The sequence below is a fragment of the Coregonus clupeaformis genome, chromosome 24 (genome assembly GCF_020615455.1).
Source record: "Coregonus clupeaformis isolate EN_2021a chromosome 24, ASM2061545v1, whole genome shotgun sequence".
NCBI lineage: Eukaryota > Metazoa > Chordata > Actinopteri > Salmoniformes > Salmonidae > Coregonus > Coregonus clupeaformis.
In genome coordinates, this window is record NC_059215.1 from 14,754,925 (window position 1) to 14,780,982 (window position 26,058).

A 26,058-nucleotide genomic window follows, 5' to 3' on the forward strand; every position below is an offset into this window, starting at 1 on the left:
GAGAGAGATAGTAGAGAGAGAGAGAGGCAGTAGCGAGATAGAGGGAGAGAGAGAGAGATAGTAGAGAGAGAGAGAGGCAGTAGCGAGATAGAGGGAGAGAGAGAGAGTAGAGAGAGAGAGAGAGAGAGAGAGAGAGAGAGAGAGAGAGAGAGAGGCACAGAGAGAGAGAGAGAAACTTGGTGAAAATGATCTGCAGTATCATAAACAGCAGACTACATCATTTCTTTGATGAATACAACGTCCAGCAGAAGCCGGATTTGTATTATTTATTATTATCGTACGACAGAGACCACATTTACACCCTCCACACTAACGGACAAACAAGTAAACCAAAACAAAGGCAAAATCTACTCGTGTTTTGTAGACTTCAAGAAAGCATTTGATTCAATTTGGCACGAAGGTCTTTTTTACAAACTAATAGAAAGTGGTATTGGAGGGAAAACATATATGATGTTATTAAATCAATGTACACTAAAAACAAATGTGCGGTTACAATCGGCAACAAACAAACAGACTTCTTCTCTCGGGGACGTGGAGTGAAACAGGGCTGCCCAATAAGTCCAACACTATTTAACATCTACATTAATGAATTGGCAAAAACATTAGAAGAATTGGCAGCACCTGGTCTCACCCTACACAACACTGAAATCAAGTGTCTGCTGTACGCAGATGACCTGGTGCTACTGTCTCCCACTAAGGAGGGGTTACAGCAGCATCTAGATCATCTGCACTGATTCTGTCAGACCTGGGCTCTGACCGTTAATCTAAAATCGAATAATAATGATATTCCAAAAAAGGTCCGGAAATCAGGATGACAAATATAAATTATATTTGGACACAGTTCTATTAGAACACACAACAAATTACACGTATATAGGACTGTGCATCTCTTTCATCGTTACCCAATGCTTAGGTGTACCTCCACTGTACTCATATCCTTCCATATCCTTGTCTGTACATAATGCCCTGAATCTATTCTACAACGCCCGGAAATCTGCCCGTTTTATTCTCTGTACCCAACGCACTAGAAGACCAGTTCTTAAAGCCTTTAGCCGTATCCTTATTCTACTCCTCCTCTGTTCCTCTGGTGATGTAGAGGTTAACCCAGGCCCTGTAGCCCCCAGTATCACTCCTACCCCCCAGGCGCTATCATTTGTTGACTTCTGTAACCGTAAAAGCCTTGGTTTCTTGCATGTTAACATCAGAAGCCTCCTCCCTACGTTTGAGTTATTCACTGCGTTAGCACACTCTGCCAACCCTGATGTTCTAGCAGTGTCTGAATCTTGGCTTAGGAAGGCCACCAAAAATTCAGAAATGTCCATCCCCAACTACAACATTTTCCGTCTAGATAGAACTGCCAAAGGGGGCGGAGTTGCGAACTACTGTAGAGATAGCCTGCAGAGCTCTATCATACTATCCAGGTCTGTGCCCAAACAGTTTGAGCTTCGTCTTCTAAAAATCCACCTTTCCAGAAATAAGTCTCTCACTGTTGCCACTTGCTACAGACCCCCCTCAGCCCCCAGTTGTGCCCTGGACACCATATTTTTATTTTTTCAGGTAAGCCAGTTGAGAACCAGTTGAGAACAAGTTCTCATTTACAACTGCGACCTGGCCAAGATAAAGCAAAGCAGTGCGATAAAAACAACAACACAGTTACAAATGGGGTAAAAAAACATAAAGTCAAAAAAATACAACAGAAAATATATATACAGTGTGTGCAAATGTAGCAAGTTATGGACATAGATATCATCCTGACTAATTTACCCTCTAAATACACCTCCGCTGTCTTCAACCAGGATCTCAGCGATCACTGCCTCATTGCCTGCGTCCGTAATGGGTCCGCGGTCAAACGACCACCCCTCATCACTGTCAAAAGCTCCCTAAAACACTTCAGTGAGCAGGCCTTCCTAATTGACCTGGCCCACGTATCCTGGATGGATATTGACCTCATTCAATCAGTAGAGGATGCCTGGATGTTTTTCAAAAATGCGTTCCTCTCCATCTTAAATAAGCTTGCCGCATTCAAAAAATGCAGAACTAAGAACAGATATAGCCCCTGGTTCTCCCCAGACTTGACTGCCCTTGACCAGCACAAAAACATCCTGTGGCGTACTGCATTAGCATCAAACAGCCCCCACGATATGCAACTTTTCAGGGAAGTCAGGACGCAATATACACAATTAGTTAGGAAAGCAAAGGCTAGCATTTTCAAACAGAAAGTTGCATCCTGTAGCACTAACTCCAAAAAGTTTTGGGACACTGTAAAGTCCATGGAGAATAAGAGCACCTACTCCCAGCTACCCACTGCACTGAGGCTAGGAAACACTGTCACCACCGATAAATCTACGATAATCAAGAATTTCAATAAGCATTTTGCTACGGTTGGCCATGCTTTCCACCTGGCTACCCCGACCCCGGCCACCAGCTCTGCAACCTCCGCTGCAACTTTCCCATGCCCCATCCCCGCTTCTCCTTCACCCAAATTCAGATAGCTGATGTCCTGAAAGAGCTGCTAAATCTGGACCCATACAAATCAGCTGGGCTAGACAATCTGGACCCTTTCTTTCTAAAATTAGCCGCCGAAATAACTAGCCTGTTCAACCTCTCTTTCATATCGTCTGAGATCCCCAGAGATTGGTAAACTGCCGCGGTCATCCCCCTCTTCAAAGGGGGTGACACTCTAGATCCAAACTGTTACAGACCTATATCCATCCTGCCCTGCCTTTCGAAAGTATTTGAAAGCCAAGTTAACAAACAGATCACCGACCATTTTCAATCCCACCGTACCTTCTACGCTATGCAATCCGGTTTCCGAGCTGGTCATGGGTGCACCTCAGCCACGCTCAAGGTCCTAAATGATATAATAACCGCGATCGATAAAAGACAGTACTCTGCAGCCGTTTTCATTGACCTGGCCAAGGCTTTTGACTCTGTCAATTACCGCATTCTTATTGGCAGACTAAATAGCCTTTGTTTCTCAAATGACTGCCTCGCCTGGTTCACCAACTACTTCTCAGATAGAGTTCAATGTGTCAAATCGGAGGGCCTGTTGTCTGGACCTCTGGCAGTCTCTATGGGGGTGCCACAGGGTTCAATTCTCGGGCTGACTCTATTCTCTGTGTATATCAATGATGTCGCTCTTGCTGCTGGTGACTCTCAGATCCACCTCTACGCATACGACACCATTTTGTATACATCTGGCCCTTCATTGGACACTGTGTTAACAAACCTCCAAACGAGCTTCAAGGCCAAACAACACTCCTTCCGTGGCCTCCAACTGCTCTTAAACGCTAGTAAAACTAAATGCATGCTCTTCAATCGAACGCTGCTTGCACCCGCCCGCCCGACTAGAATCACTACTCTCGGCGGGTCTGACTTAGAATATGTGGACAACTACAAATACCTAGGTGTCTGGTTAGACCGTAAACTCTCCTTCCAGACTCACATTAAGACTCTCCAATCCAAAGTTAAATCTATAATCGGCTCCCTATTTCGTAACAAAGCCTCCTTCACTCATGCTGCCAAACATGCCCTCGTAAAACTGACTATCCTACCAATCCTTGACTACGGCGATGTCATTTACAAAATAGCTTCCAACACTCTACTCAGCAAATTGGATGTAGTCTATCACAGTGCCATCCGTTTTGTCACCAAAGCCCCATATACTACCCACCATTGTAATCTGTACGCTCTTGTTGGCTGGCCCTCACTACATATTCGTCGCCAAACCCACTGGCTCCAGGTCATCTATAAATCACTTCTAGGCAAATCCCCACCTTATCTTAGATCATTGGTCACCATAGCAACACCCACCCGTAGTCTGCGCTCCAGCAGGTACTGTATATCTCACTGGTCATCCCCAAAGCCAACACCTCCTTTGGCCGCCATTCCTTCCAGTTCTCTGCTGCAAATGACTGGAACGAACTGCAAATATCTCTGAAGCTGGAGACACTTATCTCCCTCACTATCTTTAAGCATCAGTTGTCAGAGCAGCTTACCGATCACTGCACCTGTACACATCCCATCTGTAATTAGCCCACCCAACTACCGCATCCCCATATTGTTTTTTACATTGTTATTTATTTTGCTCATTTGCACCCCAGTATCTCTATTTGCACATCATATTCTGCACATCAATCACTCCAGTGTTAATACTAAATTGTAATTATTTTGCACTATGGCCTATTCATTGCCTTACCTCCATAACTTACTGCATTTGCACACACTGTATATAGATTTTCTATTGTGTTTTTGACTGTACCTTTTGTTTACCCCATATGTAACTCTGTGTTGTTGTTTTTAATCACACTGCTTTGCTTTATCTTGGCCAGGTCGCAGTTGTAAATGAGAACTTGTTCTCAACTGCCTTACCTGGTTAAATAAAGGTGAAATAAAAAATGCATCAATAAAATATCAGCAACACAGGTATCTTTCACACGGCTGTGGACGAGCTGAGAGACAAAGCAAGAAGAGCATTCTATGCCTTTAAAAGGAATATTAAAGTCGAATTTCCATTAGAATCTGGCTCAAAATGTTCCAATCAGTTATAGAACCAATTGCTCTATATGGCAGCGAAGTATGGGGTCCGCTCTCTAATACTGAATTTACCAAATGGGACAAACATCCAATCGAAATACTCCATGCAGAGTTTTGCAAGACTGTATTGCAAGTGCAAAGAAAAACTCAAAATAACGCATGTAGAGCAGAATTGGGCCAATACCCCCTCCTTATTCGAATAGAAAAAAGAACCATCAAATTTTACAACCATCTAAAAACAAGTGACCCCAAAACATTCTATGTCAAGAGATGAAACAAGAGAAGAGTCCCCTCAGCCAGCTGGTTCTGAGGCTCAGTTCACTAACCAAAACCAACCTCATAGAGCCTCAGGACAGCACTCAGAAAATCTGGCCCAACCAAATCATCACAAAGCAAAAAGAAAAATATATCACCTATTGGAAAGACGCCACAAAAAATCGAAGTAAACTTCAATGCTATTTGGCTGTAAAGAGACAGTACATGGTGACAGACTATCTGACCACTGTGACTGATAGAAAACTGAGAAAAACACTGACTAGGTACAGACTCAGTGAGCACAGTCTGGCTATAGAGACCGGTCGTCACAGGCAAACCTGGCTGCGCTCACTCTGCACCCGGGGAGGGGTAGAGACAGAGCTGCATTTCCTATTACACTGTGACAAATACTCAGACATAAGATAATCTTTCTTTCCCAAAATTATCATTCAGTACAAATAATTTGAAGCTATAAAAGAGGAAGAAAAAATCAAATATTTATTGGGTGAAAAGCCAAAATGTGCAATTTTGGCAGCCAAATATGTGTCCTCCTGCCACAACCTGAGGGACAGCCAGTGAAAAGTGTAATGTAACGTCAATAATATTTCCTGTTTTTGTTTTGGCTTTCATGCCATGTAATGTGTCTTCTCAGTCATGTTGAGACTGGTCGACTACTATTGCTTTAATGTATTGTTATTCTCATTAATATTGTTGTTGCTGTTAATGGTCATCCCATTTCCATTTCCACTACAACTATTATTATTGCTGTTGGCCCCACCATTTTTGTTATATGTATACTTTGACAATGTAAGTAATTTAACTTGCCATGTCAATAAAGTCTATTGAATTGAATTAAATTGAATTGAGAGAGAGAGAGATAGAGAGAGAGAGAGAGAGAGAGAGAGAGAGAGAGAGAGAGAGAGAGAGAGAGAGAGAGAGAGAGAGAGAGAGAGAGAGAGAGAGAGAGAGAGCAAAAGAGAGAGGTAGAGAGAGTAATGGATGGAGGGGAGAGAGAGAGAGAGAGAGGCACAGAGAGAGAGAGAGAGAGGCACAGAGAGAGAGAGAGAGAGAGAGAGAGAGGAGAGAGAGAGGCACAGAGAGAGAGAGAGAGGCACAGAGAGAGAGAGAGGCACAGAGAGAGAGAGAGAGAGAGAGAGAGAGAGAGAGAGAGAGAGAGAGAGAGAGAGAGAGAGAGAGAGAGAGAGAGAGAGAGAAGAGAGAAGCACAGAGAGAGAGAGAGCGGAGAGAGAGAAGAGAGAGAGAGAGAGAGAGAGAGAGAGAGAGAGAGAGAGAGAGAGAGAGAGTCACAGAGAGAGGCAGCACCATACTGAGCTGAGACTGTAGACTGTAGACCCAGTCCCTGCTCAGAGAGAACTCATTAATGATTCACAATAATATTTTAAGACAATGAATTAAACAACAGGCTGGTAGAGGTGCCAGTTTGAGGAGAAGAGAGGTGCCAGATAACTAGGTTGGATGGGGAGTGTTATTGCACAGCTATATTCAGGTCTCTCCAGAAATGTTCGATAAGGTTCAAGTCCGGGCTCTGGCTGGACTTTTCCCGAAGCCACTCCTGCGTTGTCTTGGCTGTGTGCTTAGGGTCGTTGTCCTGTTGGAAGGTGAACCTTTTCCCCAGTCTGAGGTCCTAAGCGCTCTGGAGCAGATTTTCATCAAGGATCTCTCTGTACTTTGTTCCGTTCATCTTCGCCTCGATCCTGACTAGTCTCCCAGTCCCTGCCGCTGAAAAACATCCCCACAGTATGATGCTGCCACCACCATGCTTCACCGTCGGGATGATGCCAGGTTTCCTCCAGACGTGACACTTGGCATTCAGACCAAAGAGTTCAATCTTGGTTTCATCAGACCAGAGAATCTTGTTTTTCATGGTCCGAGAGTCCTTTTGGCAAACTCCAAGCGGGCTGTCATGTGCATTTTACTGAGGAGAGGCTTCCGTCTGGCCACTCCACCATAAAGGCCTGATTGGTGGAGTGCTGCAGAGATGGTTGTCCTTCTGGAAGGTTCTCCCATCTCCACAGAGGAACTCTAGAGCTCTGTCAGAGTGACCATTGGGTTCTTGGTCACCTCCCTGACCAAGGCCCTTCTCCACTGATTGCTCAGTTTTGCCGGGCGGCCAGCTCTAGGAAGAGTCTTGGTGGTTCCAAACTTCTTCCATTTAAGAATGATGTAGGCCACTGTGTTCTTGGGGACCTTCAATGCTGCAGAAATGTTTTGGTACCCTTCCCCAGATCTGTGCCTCGACACAATCCTGTCTCAGAGCTCTACGGACAATTCCTTCAACCTCATGGCTTGGTTTTTGCTCTGACATGCACTGTCAACTGTGGGACCTTATATAGACAGGTGTGTGACTTTCCAAATCTTGTCCAATCAATTGAATTTACCACAGGTGGACTCCAATCAAGTTATAGAAACATCTCAAGGATGCTTAATGCAAACAGGATGCACCTAAGCTCAATTTCGAGTCTCATAGCAAAGGATCTGAATACCTATGTAAATAAGGTATTTCTGTTTTTAATTTTTAATACATTTGCAAACATTTCTAAAAACCTGTTTTTGCTTTGTCATTATTGGGTATTGTGTGTACAGTGGGGAAAAAAGGTATTTAGTCAGCCACCAATTGTGCAAGTTCTCCCACTTAAAAAGATGAGAGAGGCCTGTAATTTTCATCATAGGTACACGTCAACTATGACAGACAAAATGAGGAAAAAAAATCCAGAAAAACACATTGTAGGATTTTTAATGAATTTCTTTGCAAATTATGGTGGAAAATAAGTATTTGGTCAGTAACAAAAGTTTCTCAATACTTTGTTATATACCCTTTGTTGGCAATGACACAGGTCAAACGTTTTCTGTAAGTCTTCCCAAGGTTTTCACACACTGTTGCTGGTATTTTGGCCCATTCCTCCATGCAGATCTCCTCTAGATCAGTGATGTTTTGGGGCTGTCGCTGGGCAGCACGGACTTTCAACTCCCTCCAAAGATTTTCTATGGGGTTGAGATCTGGAGACTGGCTAGGCCACTCCAGGACCTTGAAATGCTTCTTACGAAGCCACTCCTTCGTTGCCCGGGCGGTGTGTTTGGGATCATTGTCATGCTGAAAGACCCAGCCACGTTTCATCTTCAATGCCCTTGCTGATGGAAGGAGGTTTTCACTAAAAATCTCATGATACATGGCCCCATTCATTCTTTCCCTTTACACGGATCAGTTGTCCTGGTCCCTTTGCAGAAAAAACAGCCCCAAAGCATGATGTTTCCACCCCCATGCTTCACAGTAGGTATGGTGTTCTTTGAATGCAACTCAGCATTCTTTGTCCTCCAAACACGACGAGTTGAGTTTTTACCAAAAAGTTCTATTTTGGTTTCATCTGACCATATGACATTCTCCCAATCCTCTTCTGGATCATCCAAATGCACTCTAGCAAACTTCAGACGGGCCTGGACATGTACTGGCTTAAGCAGGGGGACACGTCTGGCACTGCAGGATTTGAGTCCCTGGCGGCGTAGTGTGTTACTGATGGTAGGCTATGTTACTTTGGTCCCAGCTCTCTGCAGGTCATTCACTAGGGTCCCCCGTGTGGTTCTGGGATTTTTGCTCCCGTTCTTGTGATCATTTTGACCCCACGGGGTGAGATCTTGCGTGGAGCCCCAGATCGAGGGAGATTATCAGTGGTCTTGTATGTCTTCCATTTCCTAATAATTGCTCCCACAGTTGATTTCTTCAAACCAAGCTGCTTACCTATTGCAGATTCAGTCTTCCCAGCCTGGTGCAGGTCTACAATTGTGTTTCTGGTGTCCTTTGACAGCTCTTTGGTCTTGGCCATAGTGGAGTTTGGAGTGTGACTGTTTGAGGTTGTGGACAGTTGTCTTTTATACTGATAACAAGTTCAAACAGGTGCCATTAATATAGGTAACGAGTGGAGGACAGAGGAGCCTCTTAAAGAAGAAGTTACAGGTCTGTGAGAGCCAGAAATCTTGCTTGTTTGTAGGTGAACAAATACTTATTTTCCACCATAATTTGCAAATAAAATCATTAAAAATCCTACAATGTGATTTTCTGTATTTTTTTCTTCTCAATTTGTCTGTCATAATTGACGTGTACCTATGATGAAAATTACAGGACTCTCTCATCTTTTTAAGTGGGAGAACTTGCACAATTGGTGGCTGACTAAATACTTTTTTTCCCCACTGTATTTTTACCCCAGAGTTCACTTTAAAGAGGACTGAGATCGATCTATACGTGAAAACACCCTAAGATGGTGATATACAATCATATGTAACTTATGATATACAGATAACTTCCAAAATAATGGAAATACAAAGTAGATTGAAAGCAGGTGCTTCCACACAGGTGTGGTTCCTGAGTTAATTAATCAATTAACAACCCATCATGCTTAGGGTCATGTATAAAAATGGTGGGCAGGCCATTATTTTGGCTACCATGGCTATGCCCCCATGGGATGACAATGCCCCCATCCACAGGGAACGAGTGGTCACTGAATGGTTTGATGAGCATGAAAAATTATGTAAACCATATGCCATGGCTGTCTCAGTCACCAGATCTCAACCCAACTGAACACTTAGGGGAGATTCTGGAGCGATGCCTGAGACTGCATTTTGCACCACAATCAACAAAATACCCTAGAATTGTGTGTGTGTGTGTGTGTGTGAGTGTGTGTGAGTGTGTGTGTGTGTGTGTGTGTGTGTGTGTGTGTGTGTGTGTGTGTGTGTGTGTGTGTGTGTGTGTGAGTGTGTGTGTGAGTGTGTGAGAGAGAGTGTGTGTGTGTGTGTGTGTGTGTGTGTGTGTGTGTGTGTGTGTAACCATACATGCTCTGAGTGGGCGGACACAGAGAGATGAGAGATGGATTCCAATAAGGCTTTTCTAAATGAGTCTGGTGAGATAACGCTCCATTGTGCAGGGATGAGAGGGTCGCAAACGGTGAATGAATGCGTGCAGATAAAGAGAGAGAGAGAGACATGAGAGGGTGAGAGAGAGAGAGAGAGAGAGAGAGAGAGAGAGAGAGAGAGAGAGAGAGAGAGAGAGACAGAGAGAGAGAGAGAGCGAGAGAGAGAGAGAGAGGGTGAGAGAGGGTGAGAGAGAGAGAGAGACATGAGAGGGTGAGAGAGAAAGAGAGAGAGAGACATGAGAGGGTGAGAGAGAGAGAGAGAGAGAGAGAGAGGGAGAGAGAGAGACAGGAGAGGAGGAGAGAGAGAGAGGGGGGGAGAGAGAGACAGGAGATGAGGAGAGAGAGAGAGAGCGAGAGAGAGAGAGAGAGAGAGAGAGAGGGAGGGAGAGAGAGAGAGAGAGGGGGAGGGAGAGGGGGAGATAGACAGGAGAGGGGAGAGAGACAGGAGAGGGAGAGAGAGGGGGGAGAGAGAGACAGGAGAGGAGGAGAGAGAGACAGGAGAGGGTAGAGGGGAGAGAGGGGGAGGGAGAGGGGGGAGATAGACAGGAGAGGGGAGAGAGAGACAGGAGAGGGGAGAGAGAGAGGGAAAGAGAGAGACAGGAGAGGGGAGAGTGAGAGGGAGGGGGGAGAGAGTCAGGAGAGGGGAGAGAGAGACACAGCAGAGGAGGAGAGAGAGAGAGGGGAGAGAGAGAAATGAGAGGGGAGAGAGAGCGAGAGAGAGAGACAGCAGAGGGGGAGAGAGAGAGAGGGGAGAGAGAGACAGGAGAGGGGAGAGAGAGAGAGAGAGAGAGAGAGAGAGGAGAGGAGAGGAGAGGAGAGAGGGGAGAGAGAGACAGGAGGGGGAGAGAAAGACAGGAGGGAGAGACAGGAGAGGAGGAGAGAGAGACAGGAGAGGGGAGAGAGAGACAGGAGAGGGGAGAAAGAGACAGGAGAGGAGGAGAGAGAGAGACAGGAGAGGGGAGAGAGAGACAGGAGAGGGGAGAGAGACAGGAGAGGGGAGAGATAGACAGGAAAGGGGAGAGAGAGACAGGAGAGGGGAGAGAGAGACAGGAGAGGAGGAGAGAGAGAGAGACAGGAGATGGGAGAGAGAGACAGGAGAGGGGAGAGAGAGACAGGAGAGGAGGAGAGAGAGACAGGAGAGGGGGGATAGAGACAGGAGAGGGGAGAGAGAGACAGGAGAGGAGGAGAGAGAGACAGGAGAGGGGAGAGAGAGACAGGAGAGGAGGAGAGAGAGACAGGAGAGGGGAGAGAGAGACAGGAGAGGGCAGAGAGACCGGAGAGGGGAGAGAGAGACAGGAGAGGAGGAGAGAGAGACAGGAGAGGGGAGAGTGACAGGAGAGGGGAGAGAGAGAGAGACAGCAGAGGAGTAGAGAGAGAGGAGAGGGGAGAGCGAGAGAGAGAGACAGGAGAGGAGGCGAGAGAGAGAGGGGAGAGAGAGACAGGAGAGGAGAGAGAGAGCGAGAGAGAGACAGGAGAGGAGAGAGGGGAGTGAGAGACAGGAGAGGGGGGAGAGAGACAGGAGAGGGGGAGAGAGAGAGACAGGAAAAGGGAGAGAGAGACAGGAGAGAGAGGGGAGAGGGAGACAGGAGAGGGGAGAGAGAGACAGGAGAGGAGGAGAGAGATACAGGAAAGGGGAGAGAGAGACAGGAGAGGGGAGAGAGAGACAGGAGAGGGGAGAGAGAGACAGGAGAGGAGGAGAGAGAGACAGGAAAGGGGAGAGAGACAGGAGAGGGGAGAGAGAGACATGAAAGCGGAGAGAGAGACAGGAGAGGGGGGAGAGAGACAGGAAAGGGGAGAGAGAGACAGGAGAGAGAGGGGAGAGAGAGACGGGAGAGAGAGGGGAGAGAGAGACAGGAGAGGAGGAGAGAGAGACAGGAAAGGGGAGAGAGAGAAAGAAGAGGGGAGAGAGAGACAGGAGAGGAGGAGAGAGAGACAGGAAAGGGGAGAGAGAGACAGGAGAGGGGAGAGAGAGACAGGAGAGGAGGAGAGAGAGACAGGAGAGGGGAGAGAGAGACAGGAGAGGGGAGAGATAGACAGGAGAGGAGGAGAGAGAGAGACAGGAGAGGGGAGAGAGAGACAGGAGAGGGGAGAGAGACAGGAGAGGGGAGAGAGAGACAGGAGACAGGAGAGGGGAGAGAGAGACAGGAGAGGGGAGAGAGATTGGAGAGGGGAGAGAGAGACAGGGGATGGGAGAGAGAGACAGGAGAGGGGATAGAGAGACAGGAGAGGAGGAGAGAGAGACAGGAGAGGGGAGAGAGAGACAGAGAGGGGGAGAGAGAGACAGGAGAGGGGAGATAGAGACAGAGAGGGGAGAGAGAGACAGGAGAGGGGAGAGGAGACAGGAGAGGATGAGAGAGACAGGAGAGGGGAGAGAGAGACAGGAGAGGGGAGAGAGAGACAGGAGAGGAGGAGAGAGAGACAGGAGAGGGGAGAGAGAGACAGGAGAGGGGAGAGAGAGACAGGAGAGGGGAGATAGAGACAGGAGAGGGGAGAGAGAGACAGGAGAGGGGAGAGGGAGACAGGAGAGGATGAGAGAGACAGGAGAGGGGAGAGAGAGACAGGAGAGGGGAGAGAGAGACAGGAGAGGATGAGAGAGACAGGAGAGGGGAGAGAGAGACAGGAGAGGGGAGAGAGAGACAGGAGAGGGGAGAGAGACAGGAGAGGGGAGAGAGAGACAGGAGAGGAGGAGAGAGAGACAGGAGAGGGGAGAGAGAGACAGGAGAGGGGAGAGAGACAGGAGAGGAGGAGAGAGAGACAGGAAAGGGGAGAGAGACAGGAGAGGGGAGAGAGAGACAGGAGAGGGGAGAGAGAGACAGGAGAGGAGGAGAGAGAGACATGAGAGGGTGAGAGAGACAGGAGAGGGGAGAGAGAGACAGGAGAGGGGAGAGAGAGACAGGAGAGGGAGAGAGAGACAGGAGAGGGGAGAGAGAGACAGGAGAGGGGAGAGAGAGACAGGAGAGGATGAGAGAGACAGGAGAGGGGAGAGAGAGACAGGAGAGGGGGAGAGAGACATGAGAGGGGAGAGAGAGACAGGAGAGGAGGAGAGAGAGACAGGAGAGGGGAGAGAGAGGAGGAGAGAGAGAGAGACAGGAGAAGGGAGAGAGAGACAGGAGAGGGGAGAGAGAGACAGGAGAGGGGAGAGAGAGAGAGACAGGAGAGGGGAGAGAGAGACAGGAGAGGGGGAGAGAGAGGAGAGGGGAAAGAGAGAGGAGAGGGGAGAGAGAGACAGGAGAGGGGAGAGAGAGACAGGAGAGGGGAGAGAGAGAGGAGAGGGGAGAGAGACAGGAGAGGGGAGAGAGAGACAGGAGAGGGGGGAGAGAGGAGGGGGGAGAGAGAGAGGAGAGGGGAGAGAGAGACAGGAGAGGGGAGAGATAGACAGGAGAGGAGGAGAGAGAGAGAGACAGGAGAGGGGAGAGAGAGACATGAGAGGGGAGAGAGACAGGAGAGGGGAGAGAGAGACAGGAGACAGGAGAGGGGAGAGAGAGACAGGAGAGGGGAGAGAGATTGGAGAGGGGAGAGAGAGACAGGAGAGGATGAGAGAGACAGGAGAGGGGAGAGAGAGACAGGAGAGCGGAGAGAGACATGAGAGGGGAGAGAGAGACAGGAGAGGAGGAGAGAGAGACAGGAGAGGGGAGAGAGAGGAGGAGAGAGAGAGAGACAGGAGAAGGGAGAGAGAGACAGGAGAGGGAGAGAGAGACAGGAGAGGGGAGAGAGAGAGAGACAGGAGAGGGAGAGAGAGACAGGAGAGGGGGGAGAGAGAGGAGAGGGGAAAGAGAGAGGAGAGGGGAGAGAGAGACAGGAGAGGGAGAGAGAGACAGGAGAGGGAGAGAGAGAGGAGAGGGGAGAGAGACAGGAGAGGGGAGAGAGAGACAGGAGAGGGGGAGAGAGGAGGGGGAGAGAGAGAGGAGAGGGAGAGAGAGACAGGAGAGGGGAGAGATAGACAGGAGAGGAGGAGAGAGAGAGAGACAGGAGAGGGGAGAGAGAGACATGAGAGGGGAGAGAGACAGGAGAGGGGAGAGAGAGACAGGAGACAGGAGAGGGGAGAGAGAGACAGGAGAGGGGAGAGAGATTGGAGAGGGGAGAGAGAGACAGGGGATGGGAGAGAGAGACAGGAGAGGGGATAGAGAGACAGGAGAGGAGGAGAGAGAGACAGGAGAGGGGAGAGAGAGACAGGAGAGGGGAGAGAGAGACAGGAGAGTGGAGAGAGAGACAGGAGAGGGGAGAGAGAGACAGGAGAGGGGAGAGGGAGACAGGAGAGGATGAGAGAGATAGGAGAGGGAGAGAGAGACAGGAGAGGGGAGAGAGAGACAGGAGAGGGAGAGAGAGACAGAGAGGGAGAGAGAGACAGGAGAGGATGAGAGAGACAGGAGAGGGGAGAGAGAGACAGGAGAGGGGAGAGAGAGACAGGAGAGGGGAGAGAGACAGGAGAGGGGAGAGAGAGACAGGAGAGGAGGAGAGAGAGACAGGAGAGGGGAGAGAGAGACAGGAGAGGGGAGAGAGACAGGAGAGGAGGAGAGAGAGACAGGAGAGGGGAGAGAGACAGGAGAGGGGAGAGAGAGACAGGAGAGGGGAGAGAGAGACAGGAGAGGAGGAGAGAGAGACAGGAGAGGGGAGAGAGAGACAGTAGAGGGGAGAGAGAGACAGGAGAGGGGAGAGAGAGACAGGAGAGGGGAGAGAGAGACAGGAGAGGGGAGAGAGGGACAGGAGAGGGGAGAGAGAGTTGGAGAGGGGAGAGAGAGACAGGAGATGGGAGAGAGAGATAGGAGAGGGGAGAGAGAGACAGGAGATGAGGAGAGAGAGACAGGAGAGCGGAGAGAGACAGGAGAGGGGAGAGAGAGACAGGAGAGGAGGAGAGAGAGACAGGAGAGGGGGGAGAGAGACAGGAGAGGATGAGAGAGACAGGAGAGGGGAGAGAGAGACAGGAGAGGGGAGAGAGAGACAGAGAGGGAGAGAGACAGGAGAGGGGAGAGAGAGACAGGAGAGGAGGAGAGAGAGACATGAGAGGGGAGAGAGAGACAGGAGAGGAGGAGAGAGAGACAGGAGAGGGGAGAGAGAGGAGGAGAGAGAGAGAGACAGGAGAAGGGAGAGAGAGACAGGAGAGGGAGAGAGAGACAGGAGAGGGAGAGAGAGAGAGACAGGAGAGGGAGAGAGAGACAGGAGAGGGGGAGAGAGAGGAGAGGGGAAAGAGAGAGGAGAGGGGAGAGAGAGACAGGAGAGGGGAGAGAGAGACAGGAGAGGGGAGAGAGAGAGGAGAGGGAGAGAGAAAGGAGAGGGAGAGAGAGACAGGAGAGGGGGAGAGAGGAGGGGGAGAGAGAGAGAGAGGGAGAGAGAGACAGAGAGGGGAGAGATAGACAGGAGAGGAGGAGAGAGAGAGAGACAGGAGAGGGGAGAGAGAGACATGAGAGGGAGAGAGACAGGAGAGGGGAGAGAGAGACAGGAGACAGGAGAGGGGAGAGAGAGACAGGAGAGGGGAGAGAGATTGGAGAGGGGGAGAGAGAGACAGGGGATGGGAGAGAGAGACAGGAGAGGGGATAGAGAGACAGGAGAGGAGGAGAGAGAGACAGGAGAGGGAGAGAGAGACAGGAGAGGGGAGAGAGAGACAGGAGAGTGGAGAGAGAGACAGGAGAGGGGAGAGAGAGACAGGAGAGGGGAGAGGGAGACAGGAGAGGATGAGAGAGATAGGAGAGGGGAGAGAGAGACAGGAGAGGGGAGAGAGAGACAGGAGAGGGGAGAGAGAGACAGGAGAGGGGAGAGAGAGACAGGAGAGGATGAGAGAGACAGGAGAGGGGAGAGAGAGACAGGAGAGGGGAGAGAGAGACAGGAGAGGGGAGAGAGACAGGAGAGGGAGAGAGAGACATGAGAGGAGGAGAGAGAGACAGGAGAGGGAGAGAGAGACAGGAGAGGGGAGAGAGACAGGAGAGGAGGAGAGAGAGACAGGAGAGGGGAGAGAGACAGGAGAGGGAGAGAGAGACAGGAGAGGGAGAGAGAGACAGGAGAGGAGGAGAGAGAGACAGGAGAGGGGAGAGAGAGACAGTAGAGGGGAGAGAGAGACAGGAGAGGGGAGAGAGAGACAGGAGAGGGGAGAGAGAGACAGGAGAGGGGAGAGAGGGACAGGAGAGGGGAGAGAGATTGGAGAGGGGAGAGAGAGACAGGAGATGGGAGAGAGAGATAGGAGAGGGGAGAGAGAGACAGGAGATGAGGAGAGAGAGACAGGAGAGCGGAGAGAGACAGGAGAGGGGAGAGAGAGACAGGAGAGGAGGAGAGAGAGACAGGAGAGGGGGGAGAGAGGAGGAGAGAGAGAGAGACAGGAGAAGGGAGAGAGAGACAGGAGAGGGAGAGAGAGACAGGAGAGGGAGAGAGAGAGAGACAGGAGAGGGAGAGAGAGAGGAGAGGGGAAAGAGAGAGGAGAGGGAGAGAGAGACAGGAGAGGGGGAGAGAGAGGAGAGGGAAAGAGAGAGGAGAGGGGAGAGAGAGACAGAGAGGGAGAGAGAGACAGGAGAGGGGAGAGAGAGAGGAGAGGGGAGAGAGAGACAGGAGAGGGGAGAGAGAGACAGGAGAGGGGGAGAGAGGAGGGGGGAGAGAGAGAGGAGAGGAGGAGAGAGAGACAGGAGAGGGGAGAGAGAGAGGAGAGGGGAGAGAGAGACAGGAGAGGGGAGAGAGAGACAGGAGAGGGGGAGAGAGGAGGGGGAGAGAGAGACAGGAGAGGGGAGAGAGAGACAGGAGAGGGGGGAGAGAGGAGGGGGGAGAGAGAGAGGAGAGGGGAGAGAGAGACAGGAGAGGGGAGAGAGAGACAGGAGAGGGGAGAGAGAGAGGAGAGGGGAGAGAGAGAGAGGAGAGGGGAGAAAGAGCGATAGAGAGGTAGGTAGAGAAGAAGAGGAAGAAGATGATGAACAGTAAGGGGCCCGGCACAGAGCCCTGGGGGACACCTTTTGTAACTGCAGTGGAGTCTGAGGTGTGGCCATTGAGGGAGATGTAGTGGATCCGATTAGTGAGGTATAGGATTTTACTGTAGTTTCCTACTGTACTACAGCTAGGCAGGAACAGGACATCCCAGTGATCCATTAGAGAGAGGACAGCTGTCAGGAGAGGCACTTTACTGGAATAGATGAGAGGATTGGTCCCAAATAGCACCCTATTCCCTATGTAGCGCACTACTTTTGACCAGGCCCTGGTGCATTACATAGGGAATAGGGTGCCATTTGGGACAAAGCCAGCGTGTTAATAATAATCCTAAAGGGTAGGAAGACATTCAGGTTCAGATGAGCTCTCAGAAATACAGAGCGGGAAGACGTGTTTAATGTAAAGTACTGTAAGACTGGAGGGTTGCGTCCCAAATGGCACCCTATTCCCTATGTAGTGCACTACTTTTGAGTAGGGCCCATATGACACTGGTCAAAAGTAGTGCACTATGTAGGGAATAGGGTTCCATTTGGGACGCATACTAGATAGAAGCTTTGAACTGGATGCGAGCATCACCATAATCACCCCAGAGAGCGAGAGAGAGAGAGGTTTTCTCTTCACACCCAATGACAAGTGGTTCTTTAAAAAAATATATAAACTTAGAAATCGTCTTTTGAAGTTGATTTGATTCAGGCTCCCTTCAGGCTGACAGCCAGGGTTCGTTTAAAAAAAAAAAATCCCCTGAACTGAATTGTGTTTTGTGTTACAGATTCATAGAGAGCTGTCAGAGTTCTTAGCTGAGGCAGTTTTAAAAGGCAGGCTGTCAGAAGAGTCAGAGCACATGTCACAGGCAAAGTGATGATACCCTGCGGGTGGAAATACAGAATGAAAGGCTTGTTGACAGCTCTTCAACCAGAAGGTGTTGAGTGTATTTTGGATCGTGTCATAGAATTTATTTAGACGTTGATTTGTTTGTTTTTTGTGAGTGAAAATGAATCAACAACAGAAGTTAGTGTCTATTTGGGTGTCATTCTATCTCCTGTCGTTGGGAACAGAGGGAGAGAGAGAGAGGACAATCTCAATTCATCCCTTCCTCGATTCCTTGCGGTCATATCTCCTAGCCTCTTTTTCTAACTGTATCGGCGTATGTAAGTTGGGAGTAGTAATTTTGACGAGAACGTTGTTATATTTGTCTGCCCAACTTGCTGCCACCGTTATGAAATGTAATGTTGTTCACTTGTTTTGCTTTTCCCATCATCCCAGAAACAGATCAGTGGGGGGAGCTGTGCTCTTCAAACCTACAGTTTCCCCCCACTGTCTCGTGTACGTTTCAACACGAGATTGAAATAATGTTGCACAATTCAAAAATGATTTAATTCCAATTGATATTAAATCAATCTCTGTTAGGTTCAATGTTATTAAACTGAATCCGAAATACTGACATTCATTCAACTGGTGCTTGTTTTGTCTCCCACAGGTTACACAGGGACTGGGAGAAGGGGTACCCTTAGCAGGTTACACAGGGACTGGGAGAAGGGGCACCCTTAGCAGGTTACACAGGGACTGGGAGAAGGGGCACCCTTAGCAGGTTACACAGGGACTGGGAGAAGGGGCACCCTTAGCAGGTTACACAGGGACTGGGAGAAGGGGTACCCTTAGCAGGTTACACAGGGACTGGGAGAAGGGGCACCCTTAGCAGGTTACACAGGGACTGGGAGAAGGGGCACCTAAGGAGATTCTACTCGAACAACCCCCGTCCAGGATTCTGCAGCCCATTTTGCATGACTGTAGACAGGCGCTTTGATTTACGATCTATCTCTCTCTCTCTCTCTCTCTCTCTCTCTCTCTCTCTCTCTCTCTCTCTCTCTCTCTCTCTCTCTCTCTCTCTCTCACACACACACACTACCACAATTCCAATGGATATGTAGTGCAGGATATGAGTGGGTGTGTAATGGATGAAAACCAGTGTGGGGAAGTGGAACTATTTACTGCAAGATGAAGATTAATTCATAGACAGAGTCAGCAACCCAGTCCTGATAGTGGTAGTTCTGAGTGTCACGTTTTTTTTTTTTAAATTGGACTTCTAACAGAGATAATCAACAAAACCTCCACCCTGAGAACCAGGAGCATGTGTGTTCTGTTCGGGAGCAGCTTCAGCCAGAGCAGGAAGCCCAGCCGAGCCCAGGCCACAGTACTACACTGACATGTCCTGCCAGTGTGTCTACAGCAGGCTGCACTGCCGGTAGAAACCAAATGTGGCCACCTTTTCTGTGGTTCCTCCAGCGGAGGTCTGGGACTCCCGCTAGTGATGGCTATTTAACAGTTTGATGGCCTTGCGATAGAAGCTGTTTTTCAGTCTCTCGGTCCCAGCTTTGATGCACCTTGTACTGACCTCGCCTTCTGGATGATAGTGGCGTGAACAGGCTTGGCTTTCCTGTGACATCTGGTGCTTTAGGTGTCCTGGAGCGCAGGTAGTTTGCCCCCGATGATGCGTTGGGGAGACCGCACCACCCTCTGGAGAGCCCTGCGGTTGCGGTTGGTGCAGTTGCCGTACCAGGTGGCGATACAGCCCGACAGGATGCTCTCAATTGTGCATCTGTAAAGGTTTGTGAGGGTTTTAGGGGCCAAGCCACATTTCTTCAGCCTCACCACACTGTCTGTGTGGGTGGACCATTTGAGATCATCAGTGATGTGTGCGCCTAGGAACTTGAAGCTATCCACCTTCTCCACTGTGGTCCCGTCGATGTGGATAGGAGCGTGCTCCCTCTGCTGTTTATTGAAGTCCACGATCAGCTCCTTTGTTTTGTTGACGTTGAGTGAGAGGTTATTTTCCTGGCACCACTCTCCCAGGGCCCTCACCTCCTCCCTGTAGGCTGTCTCGTCATTGTTGGTAATCAGGCCTACTACTGTTGTGTCGTCTGCAAACTTGATGATTGTGAGGTATTCTAGGTCGGATGAACAAAAGGACTTGAGTTTCTGTATGTTATCACAATCACACCATGAGTAGTTCATCATGAAACATACACCACCGCCTTTCTTCTTCCCGGAGAGTTCTTTATTCCTGTCTGCAGGATGTACTGAAAACCCAGCTGGATGTATGGACGGGGACAGTATATCCCGAGAGAGCCATGTTTCCGTGAAACAGAATATGTTACAGTCCCTGATGTCTCTCTGGAAGGAGATCCTCGCCCTGAGCTCGTCTACTTTATTATCCAGAGACTGAACATTAGCGATTAATATACTCAGAAGCGGTGGGATTGTGTGCACGCCTCCTGAGTCGGACTAGAAGTCCACTCCGAATACCTCTTCTCCGCCGGTGGTGTTTTGGAGCAGCATCTAGAATAAGTTAAGTTGCCCTGGGAGTACGAACAAAGGATCCAATTTGGGAAAGTCGTGCACAAAGCGAGGTCCATACAGAAATGGTTTGTCGAGATCGGTGTGGAAGAACTTGACTGGCCTGCACAGAGCCCTGACCTCAACACCATCAAACACCTTTGGGATTAATTGGAACGTCGACTGCGAGCCAGGCCTAATCGCCCAACATCAGTGCCCGACCTCTCTAATTGTGAGAATGTGATTTGAAGGAGTCAGGCGCAGGAGGGTAAATCACCGAATACAGAGTTTATTCCGTAGGACACAGTTCCGCTGGATAGCGTCAACAAATTACAGGCACACAAGGAACAATATCCCCGGAAATACAAGGTACGGGTAGCTCAATCAAGCTACACTCAACTCACAAATAAAAATCACCCACAAGGACAAGGGGGGCAGAGGGAACACTTGAACACGTACTAATGAGGGGATATGAACCAGGTGTGTGTCATTGACGAGACAAGACAAATGGAATGATGAGATATGGAGGGGCAGTGGCTAGTAGGCTGGTAACGACGAACGCCGAAGCCTGCCCGAACAAAGAGGGGAGGCAGCTTCGGAGGAAGTCATGACACTAATGCTCTTGTGGCTGAGTGGAAGCAAGTCCCCACAGCAATGTACCAACTTCTAGTGGAAAGCCCTTCCCAGAAGAGTGGAGGCTGTTACAGCAGCAAAAGGGGGGGGACCAACTCCATATTAATGCCCATGATTTTGGAATGAGATGTTCGACGAGCAGGTGTCCACACACTTTTGGTCGTGTAGTGTATGTAAGTGGGTACACACGCATCAGGTGCGTGTCTTGAACGTGTCTAACCCTAGATATCTTCCTGGACTCATACAGTAGCAGGGAGATTTTACATTTACATTTTAGTCATTTAGCAGACGCTCTTATCCAGAGCGACTTACAGTTAGTGAATACCTTTATTTAAAAAAAAAAAATTGTCTTTTTTTTTATACTGGCCCCCCGTGCGAATCAAACCCACAACCCTGGCGTTGCAAACGCCATGCTCTATCAACTGAGCTACATCCCTGCCGGCCATTCCCTCCCCTACCCTGGACGACGCTGGGCCAATTGTGCGCCACCCATGAGTCTCCCGGTCGCGGCCGGCTGCGACAAAGCCTGGATTCGAACCAGGATCTCTAGTAGCACAGTTAGCACTGCGATTTTTTTATTTTTTTATTTTTTATTTTATTTTATTTCACCTTTATTTAACCAGGTAGGCCAGTTGAGAACAGGTTCTCATTTACAACTGCGACCTGGCCAAGATAAAGCAAAGTAGTGCGGTAAAAAACAACACAGAGTTACATATGGGGTAAAAAACATAAAGTCAGAAATACAACAGAAAATATATATACAGTGTGTGCAAATGTAGCAAGTTATGGAGGTAAGGCAATAAATAGGCTATAGTGCAGAATAATTACAATGGTATTAACACTGGAATGCTAGATGTGCAAGAGATTATGTGCAAATAGAGATACTGGGGTGCAAAAGAGCGAAATAAATAACAATATAGGGATGAGGTAGTTGGGTGGGCTAATTTCAGATGGGCTGTGTACAGGTGCAGTGATCGGTAAGGTGCTCTGACAACTGATGCTTAAAGTTATTGAGGGAGATAAGAGTCTCCAGCTTCAGAGATTTTTGCAATTCGTTCCAGTCATTGGCAGCAGAGAACTGGAAGGAATGGCGGCCAAAGGAGGTGTTGGCTTTGGGAATGACCAGTGAGATATACCTGCTGGAGCGCAGACTACGGGTGGGTGCTGCTATGGTGACCAATGAGCTAAGATAAGGCGGGGATTTGCCTAGCAGTGATTTATAGATGGCCTGGAGCCAGTGGGTTTGACGACGAACATGTAGTGAGGACCAGCCAACAAGAGCGTACAGGTCACAGTGGTGGGTAGTGTATGGGGCTTTGGAGACAAAACGGATGGCACTGTGATAGACTACATCCAATTTGCTGAGTAGAGTGTTGGAGGCTATTTTGTAAATGACATCGCCGAATTCAAGGATCGGTAGGATAGTCAGTTTTACGAGGGCATGTTTGGCAGCATGAGTGAAGGAGGCTTTGTTGCGAAATAGGAAACCGATTCTACATTTAACTTTGGATTGGAGATTCTTTATGTGAGTCTGGAAGTTGAGTTTACAGTCAACCAGACACCTAGGTATTTGTAGTTGTCCACATACTCTAGGTCAGACCCGTCGAGAGTGGTGATTCTAGTCGGGTGGGCGGGTGCCAGCAGCGTTCGATTGAAAAGCATGCATTTAGTTTTACTAGTGTTTAAGAGCAGTTGGAGGCTACTGAAGGATTGTTGTATGGCATTGAAGCTCGTTTGGAGGTTTGTTAACACAGTGTCCAATGAAGGGCCAGATGTATACAAAATGGTGTCGTCTGCGTAGAGGTGGATCTGAGAGTCAACAGCAGCAAGAGCGACATCATTGATATACACGGAGAAAAGTGTCGGCCCAAGAATTGAACCCTGTGGCACCCCCATAGAGACTGCCATAGGTCCAGACAACAGGCCCTCCGATTTGACACACTGAACTCTATCTGAGAAGTAGTTGGTGAACCCACTGCGCCACTCAGAGGTCCCAATTACAGAGAATATCCTAGCTCCATACATGAAATTAAGGACATGCGTATCTGGAGCACGTCAACTCCTTGTATCTAATAAAATTGTCGGATATCCGGAAAGATATAGATAAAGGGATCCCCTGATATTGACCATTTTGGGTCCAGCGGTATCTGTTTTTTGAGTGATGCAAAGAGATTGGATTCCTAGCGGGGATTTGTTTGATTGGATTATTCTCTCCTCTCAATCCTCCTACTATCACTAAATGCTTGGTCCTATGTGTGTGTACAGGATGTGGGGTTGGGATAAAGCTGAACACACATTTCTGTTGGACATTTGTGGATATTGGACAGTAGTCTTCTTCTGTGTCCTGTCCCTGTAGGTGTGGTGTCCTAACCCTATGTCCTAACCCTTAACTTTCGTTCCCTAACCCCAACCCTTACAGTAACCCTAACCTATGTCCTGTCCCCCTTCTAGGTGCAGACTGTATCGTGGTCCTTCCGGACGCTCGTAGCGACTGGGACCCTATGTCCAACCCTAACCCTCTGTCCTGTCCCCCTTCTAGGTGTAGAGTGTATCGTAGTCCTTCCGGACCCTCGTAGCTACTGGGACCCTGTGTTCGGCACCTGCGTCTTCCTCTTCTCCTTCCTCATCCCGGTGGCCATCATCAGTGTCTGCTACAGCCTGATGGTGAAGCGTCTTCGCAACGTCCGCATCCTGTCCGGCTCCAAGGAGAAGGACCGCAACCTGCGCCGCATCACCCGCATGGTCCTGGTGGTAGTGGCAGCCTTCGTGGTCTGCTGGACCCCCGTCCAGATCATGGCTCTGGCCCAGTCGTTGGGCTTCAACCTGAGTAGCCTCCTCACCATGGCCCTGATGCACTTCTGCATCGCGCTGGGCTACGTCAACAGCAGTCTCAACCCAGTCCTCTACGCCTTCCTGGACGAGAACTTCAAGAGGTGCTTCAGGGAGTTCTGCCATCCGGGTCCGTTCCACAGCCGGCAGCAGTCGGGCCGGATGAGGAGCATCGCCCGCGAGGTGGCCTACAACTGCAAGACGGCGGACGGGAATACAAACCCCGCATGACTAGGCGTGGAGCTGCCCCTGGTCTGCCAGGAGCCCCAGAACAACCACCACCAGGGGACAGGGAACTCCAACACGGAGCTCACCCAGATCACTACCCTCTAGCAGCACGTCGGTCCCCCCCTGGGCTGGGGACGAACGGGGACAGGCCGGGGAAGAGGACCGGAGGTGGCCCAGGGCAGGGGGCACTGTCCGAATGGCCTGGTTGGGGACGGATCTGGGCCGGAGTTGTTTGGAGGCTGAACAGCAGGGTCACGTAGTCTAACGGACCTTCTAGTAGGGACTAAGGGGCTTCTCTGTGTCTTTAGTGAACATGGATGTTATTTACATGGATGTCATGTTGTCTTTTTTTTTTTGTTGGTTAATCATTTTCAGGCCGATTAAGTTCAGAGTTTAGGTCTGTGTGCTTCAAGGACAATTTCCGCGAATGTCAACAGTTTTTGCTCACACTTATCTCAACTCTGAGTCTGTTGGTTGGTTGATTAATTATGTTGTCGTGGTCATTTTTCGTCGTGTTGCTTTTCTGTCTGTTTCTATGCTGTAAGTGGATGTTTTGTTATTTGTTTATTTCTGTTTTATTTTGTTAGAGAGGAACAATTTAACTGATTCCATGGCCTTAAATACCAAACAAAGTTTGTTATAAATACTATCCACTATCCTGGATAAAGTGTATTAGTCCTTGATGGTGCTTCACTGTTAGTTTTCTATACCTTGTTTGTTTTTTATTACCTTGCAGGTGTTGTGTAGGAATGCAGGTGTTGTGTAGGAATGCAGGTGTTGTGTAGGAATGCAGGTGTTGTGTAGGAACGGGCAACACATCACAACAGACACTTGCTTGTTGAAGCTTTTATTCATTGTTACCGATGAAATAATCGCAGATGATGATGCTGCCTGATGCTCCGCGTATGTATATTTCTGTTTGTCTTCCTGTAAAAAAAGAAGCAAAGATATTTTGTATTATAATGTGTTTTGGAACAGCACAGTCTTAAAGTAAAATGTATTAAAAAGGGAAAAATAAAAGTGCAGCAAAATGAAAATACATCACATGGTGTTACTCTACATACAGAAAGTATTCACACCCCTTGACTTTTTCCACATTTTATTGTGTTACAGCCTGAATTTAAAATGGGTTAAATTGAGATTGTTTTGTCACTGGCCTACACACAACACCCCATAGTGTCAAAGTGGAATTATGTTTTTATTTTTTATTCTTTACAAATTCATAAAAAAATGAAAAGCTGTAATGTCAATAAGTATTCAACCCCTTTGAGCATGGTGAAGTTATTAATTACACTTTGGATGGTGTATCAATACACCCAATCACTACAAAGATACAGGCGTACTTCCTAACTCAGTTGCCGGAGAGGAAGGAAACCGCTCAGGGATTTCACCATGAGGCCAATGGTGACTTTAAAACAGTTACAGAGTTTAATGGCTGTGATTTGAGGAAACTGAGGATGGATAAACAACATTGTATTTACTCCACAATACTGACCTAACGGAGTGAAAAAAAGGAAGCCTGCACAGAATAAAATATTCCAAAACATCCATCCTGTTTGCAACAAGGCAATAAAGTAATACTGCAAAAACTATGGCAAAGCAATTAACTTTTTGTCCTGAATACAAAGTGTTATGTTTGGGGCAAATCCAATAGATGATTTTCAAGCATAGTGGTGGCTGCATCATGTTATGGGTATGTATCCTAAAACATAAGGCCACATCTACAGTGGAGTTACTTACCAAGAAGACAGTCAATGTCCTGAGTGGCCGAGTTACAGTTTTGACTTAAATCTGCTTGATAATCTATGGCAAGACCTGAAAATGGTTGTCTAGCGATGATCAACAACCAATTTGACAGAGCGTGAAGAATTTTGAAAAGAATAATGGGCAAATGTTGCACAATCCAGGTGTGGAAAGCTCTTAGAGACTTACCCAGAAAGACTCACAGCTGTAATCACTGCCAAAGGTGATTCTAACATGTATTGACTAAGGGGGTTGAACACTTATCTAATCAAGATATATTAGTGTTTTATTTTTCATGATTTTTTTGGGACAAATGTAAGACTTTTTCTTCCACTTTGAGAGAGTATTTTGTGTAGATCATTGACAATTTTTTTTAATGAAATCCATTTTAATCCCTCTTTGTAACGCAATGAAATATGGAAAAAGTCAAGGGGTGTGAATACTTTCTGGATGCACTGTGTATATAACATGGTGTTACTCTGTATATATAACGTGGTGTTACTCTGTATATATAGACATGCTATGTAAAGGTATGTAAAAGTATTGTTACAGTCATCTATCTAAGACACTTCTAAGACTTCTGTCTGTCTTTGGTGTATATTTTCCACTTTAGTCTGTACGTGTGTTATTAACTCTTTGTGTACAGAGAGAATCTTTCCTAGGTTTACAAAATTCCGAT

At 48.3% G+C, this 26,058-nt stretch overlaps 1 protein-coding gene across 1 annotated transcript in view; it reads left to right on the forward strand.

Annotated features, from left to right (window-relative positions):
• Positions 1-24,760, forward strand: part of LOC121537767 (nociceptin receptor-like) — an 83,423-nt gene extending 58,663 nt beyond the window's left edge. Inside the window, exon 4 of the mRNA XM_041845396.2 lies at positions 23,119-24,760. Coding sequence (XP_041701330.2) covers positions 23,119-23,639 — 521 coding nt within the window. The 3' untranslated portion in view covers positions 23,640-24,760. The remainder of the gene's footprint in view (positions 1-23,118) is intronic.
• The last annotated feature ends 1,298 nt before the right edge of the window (positions 24,761-26,058 follow it).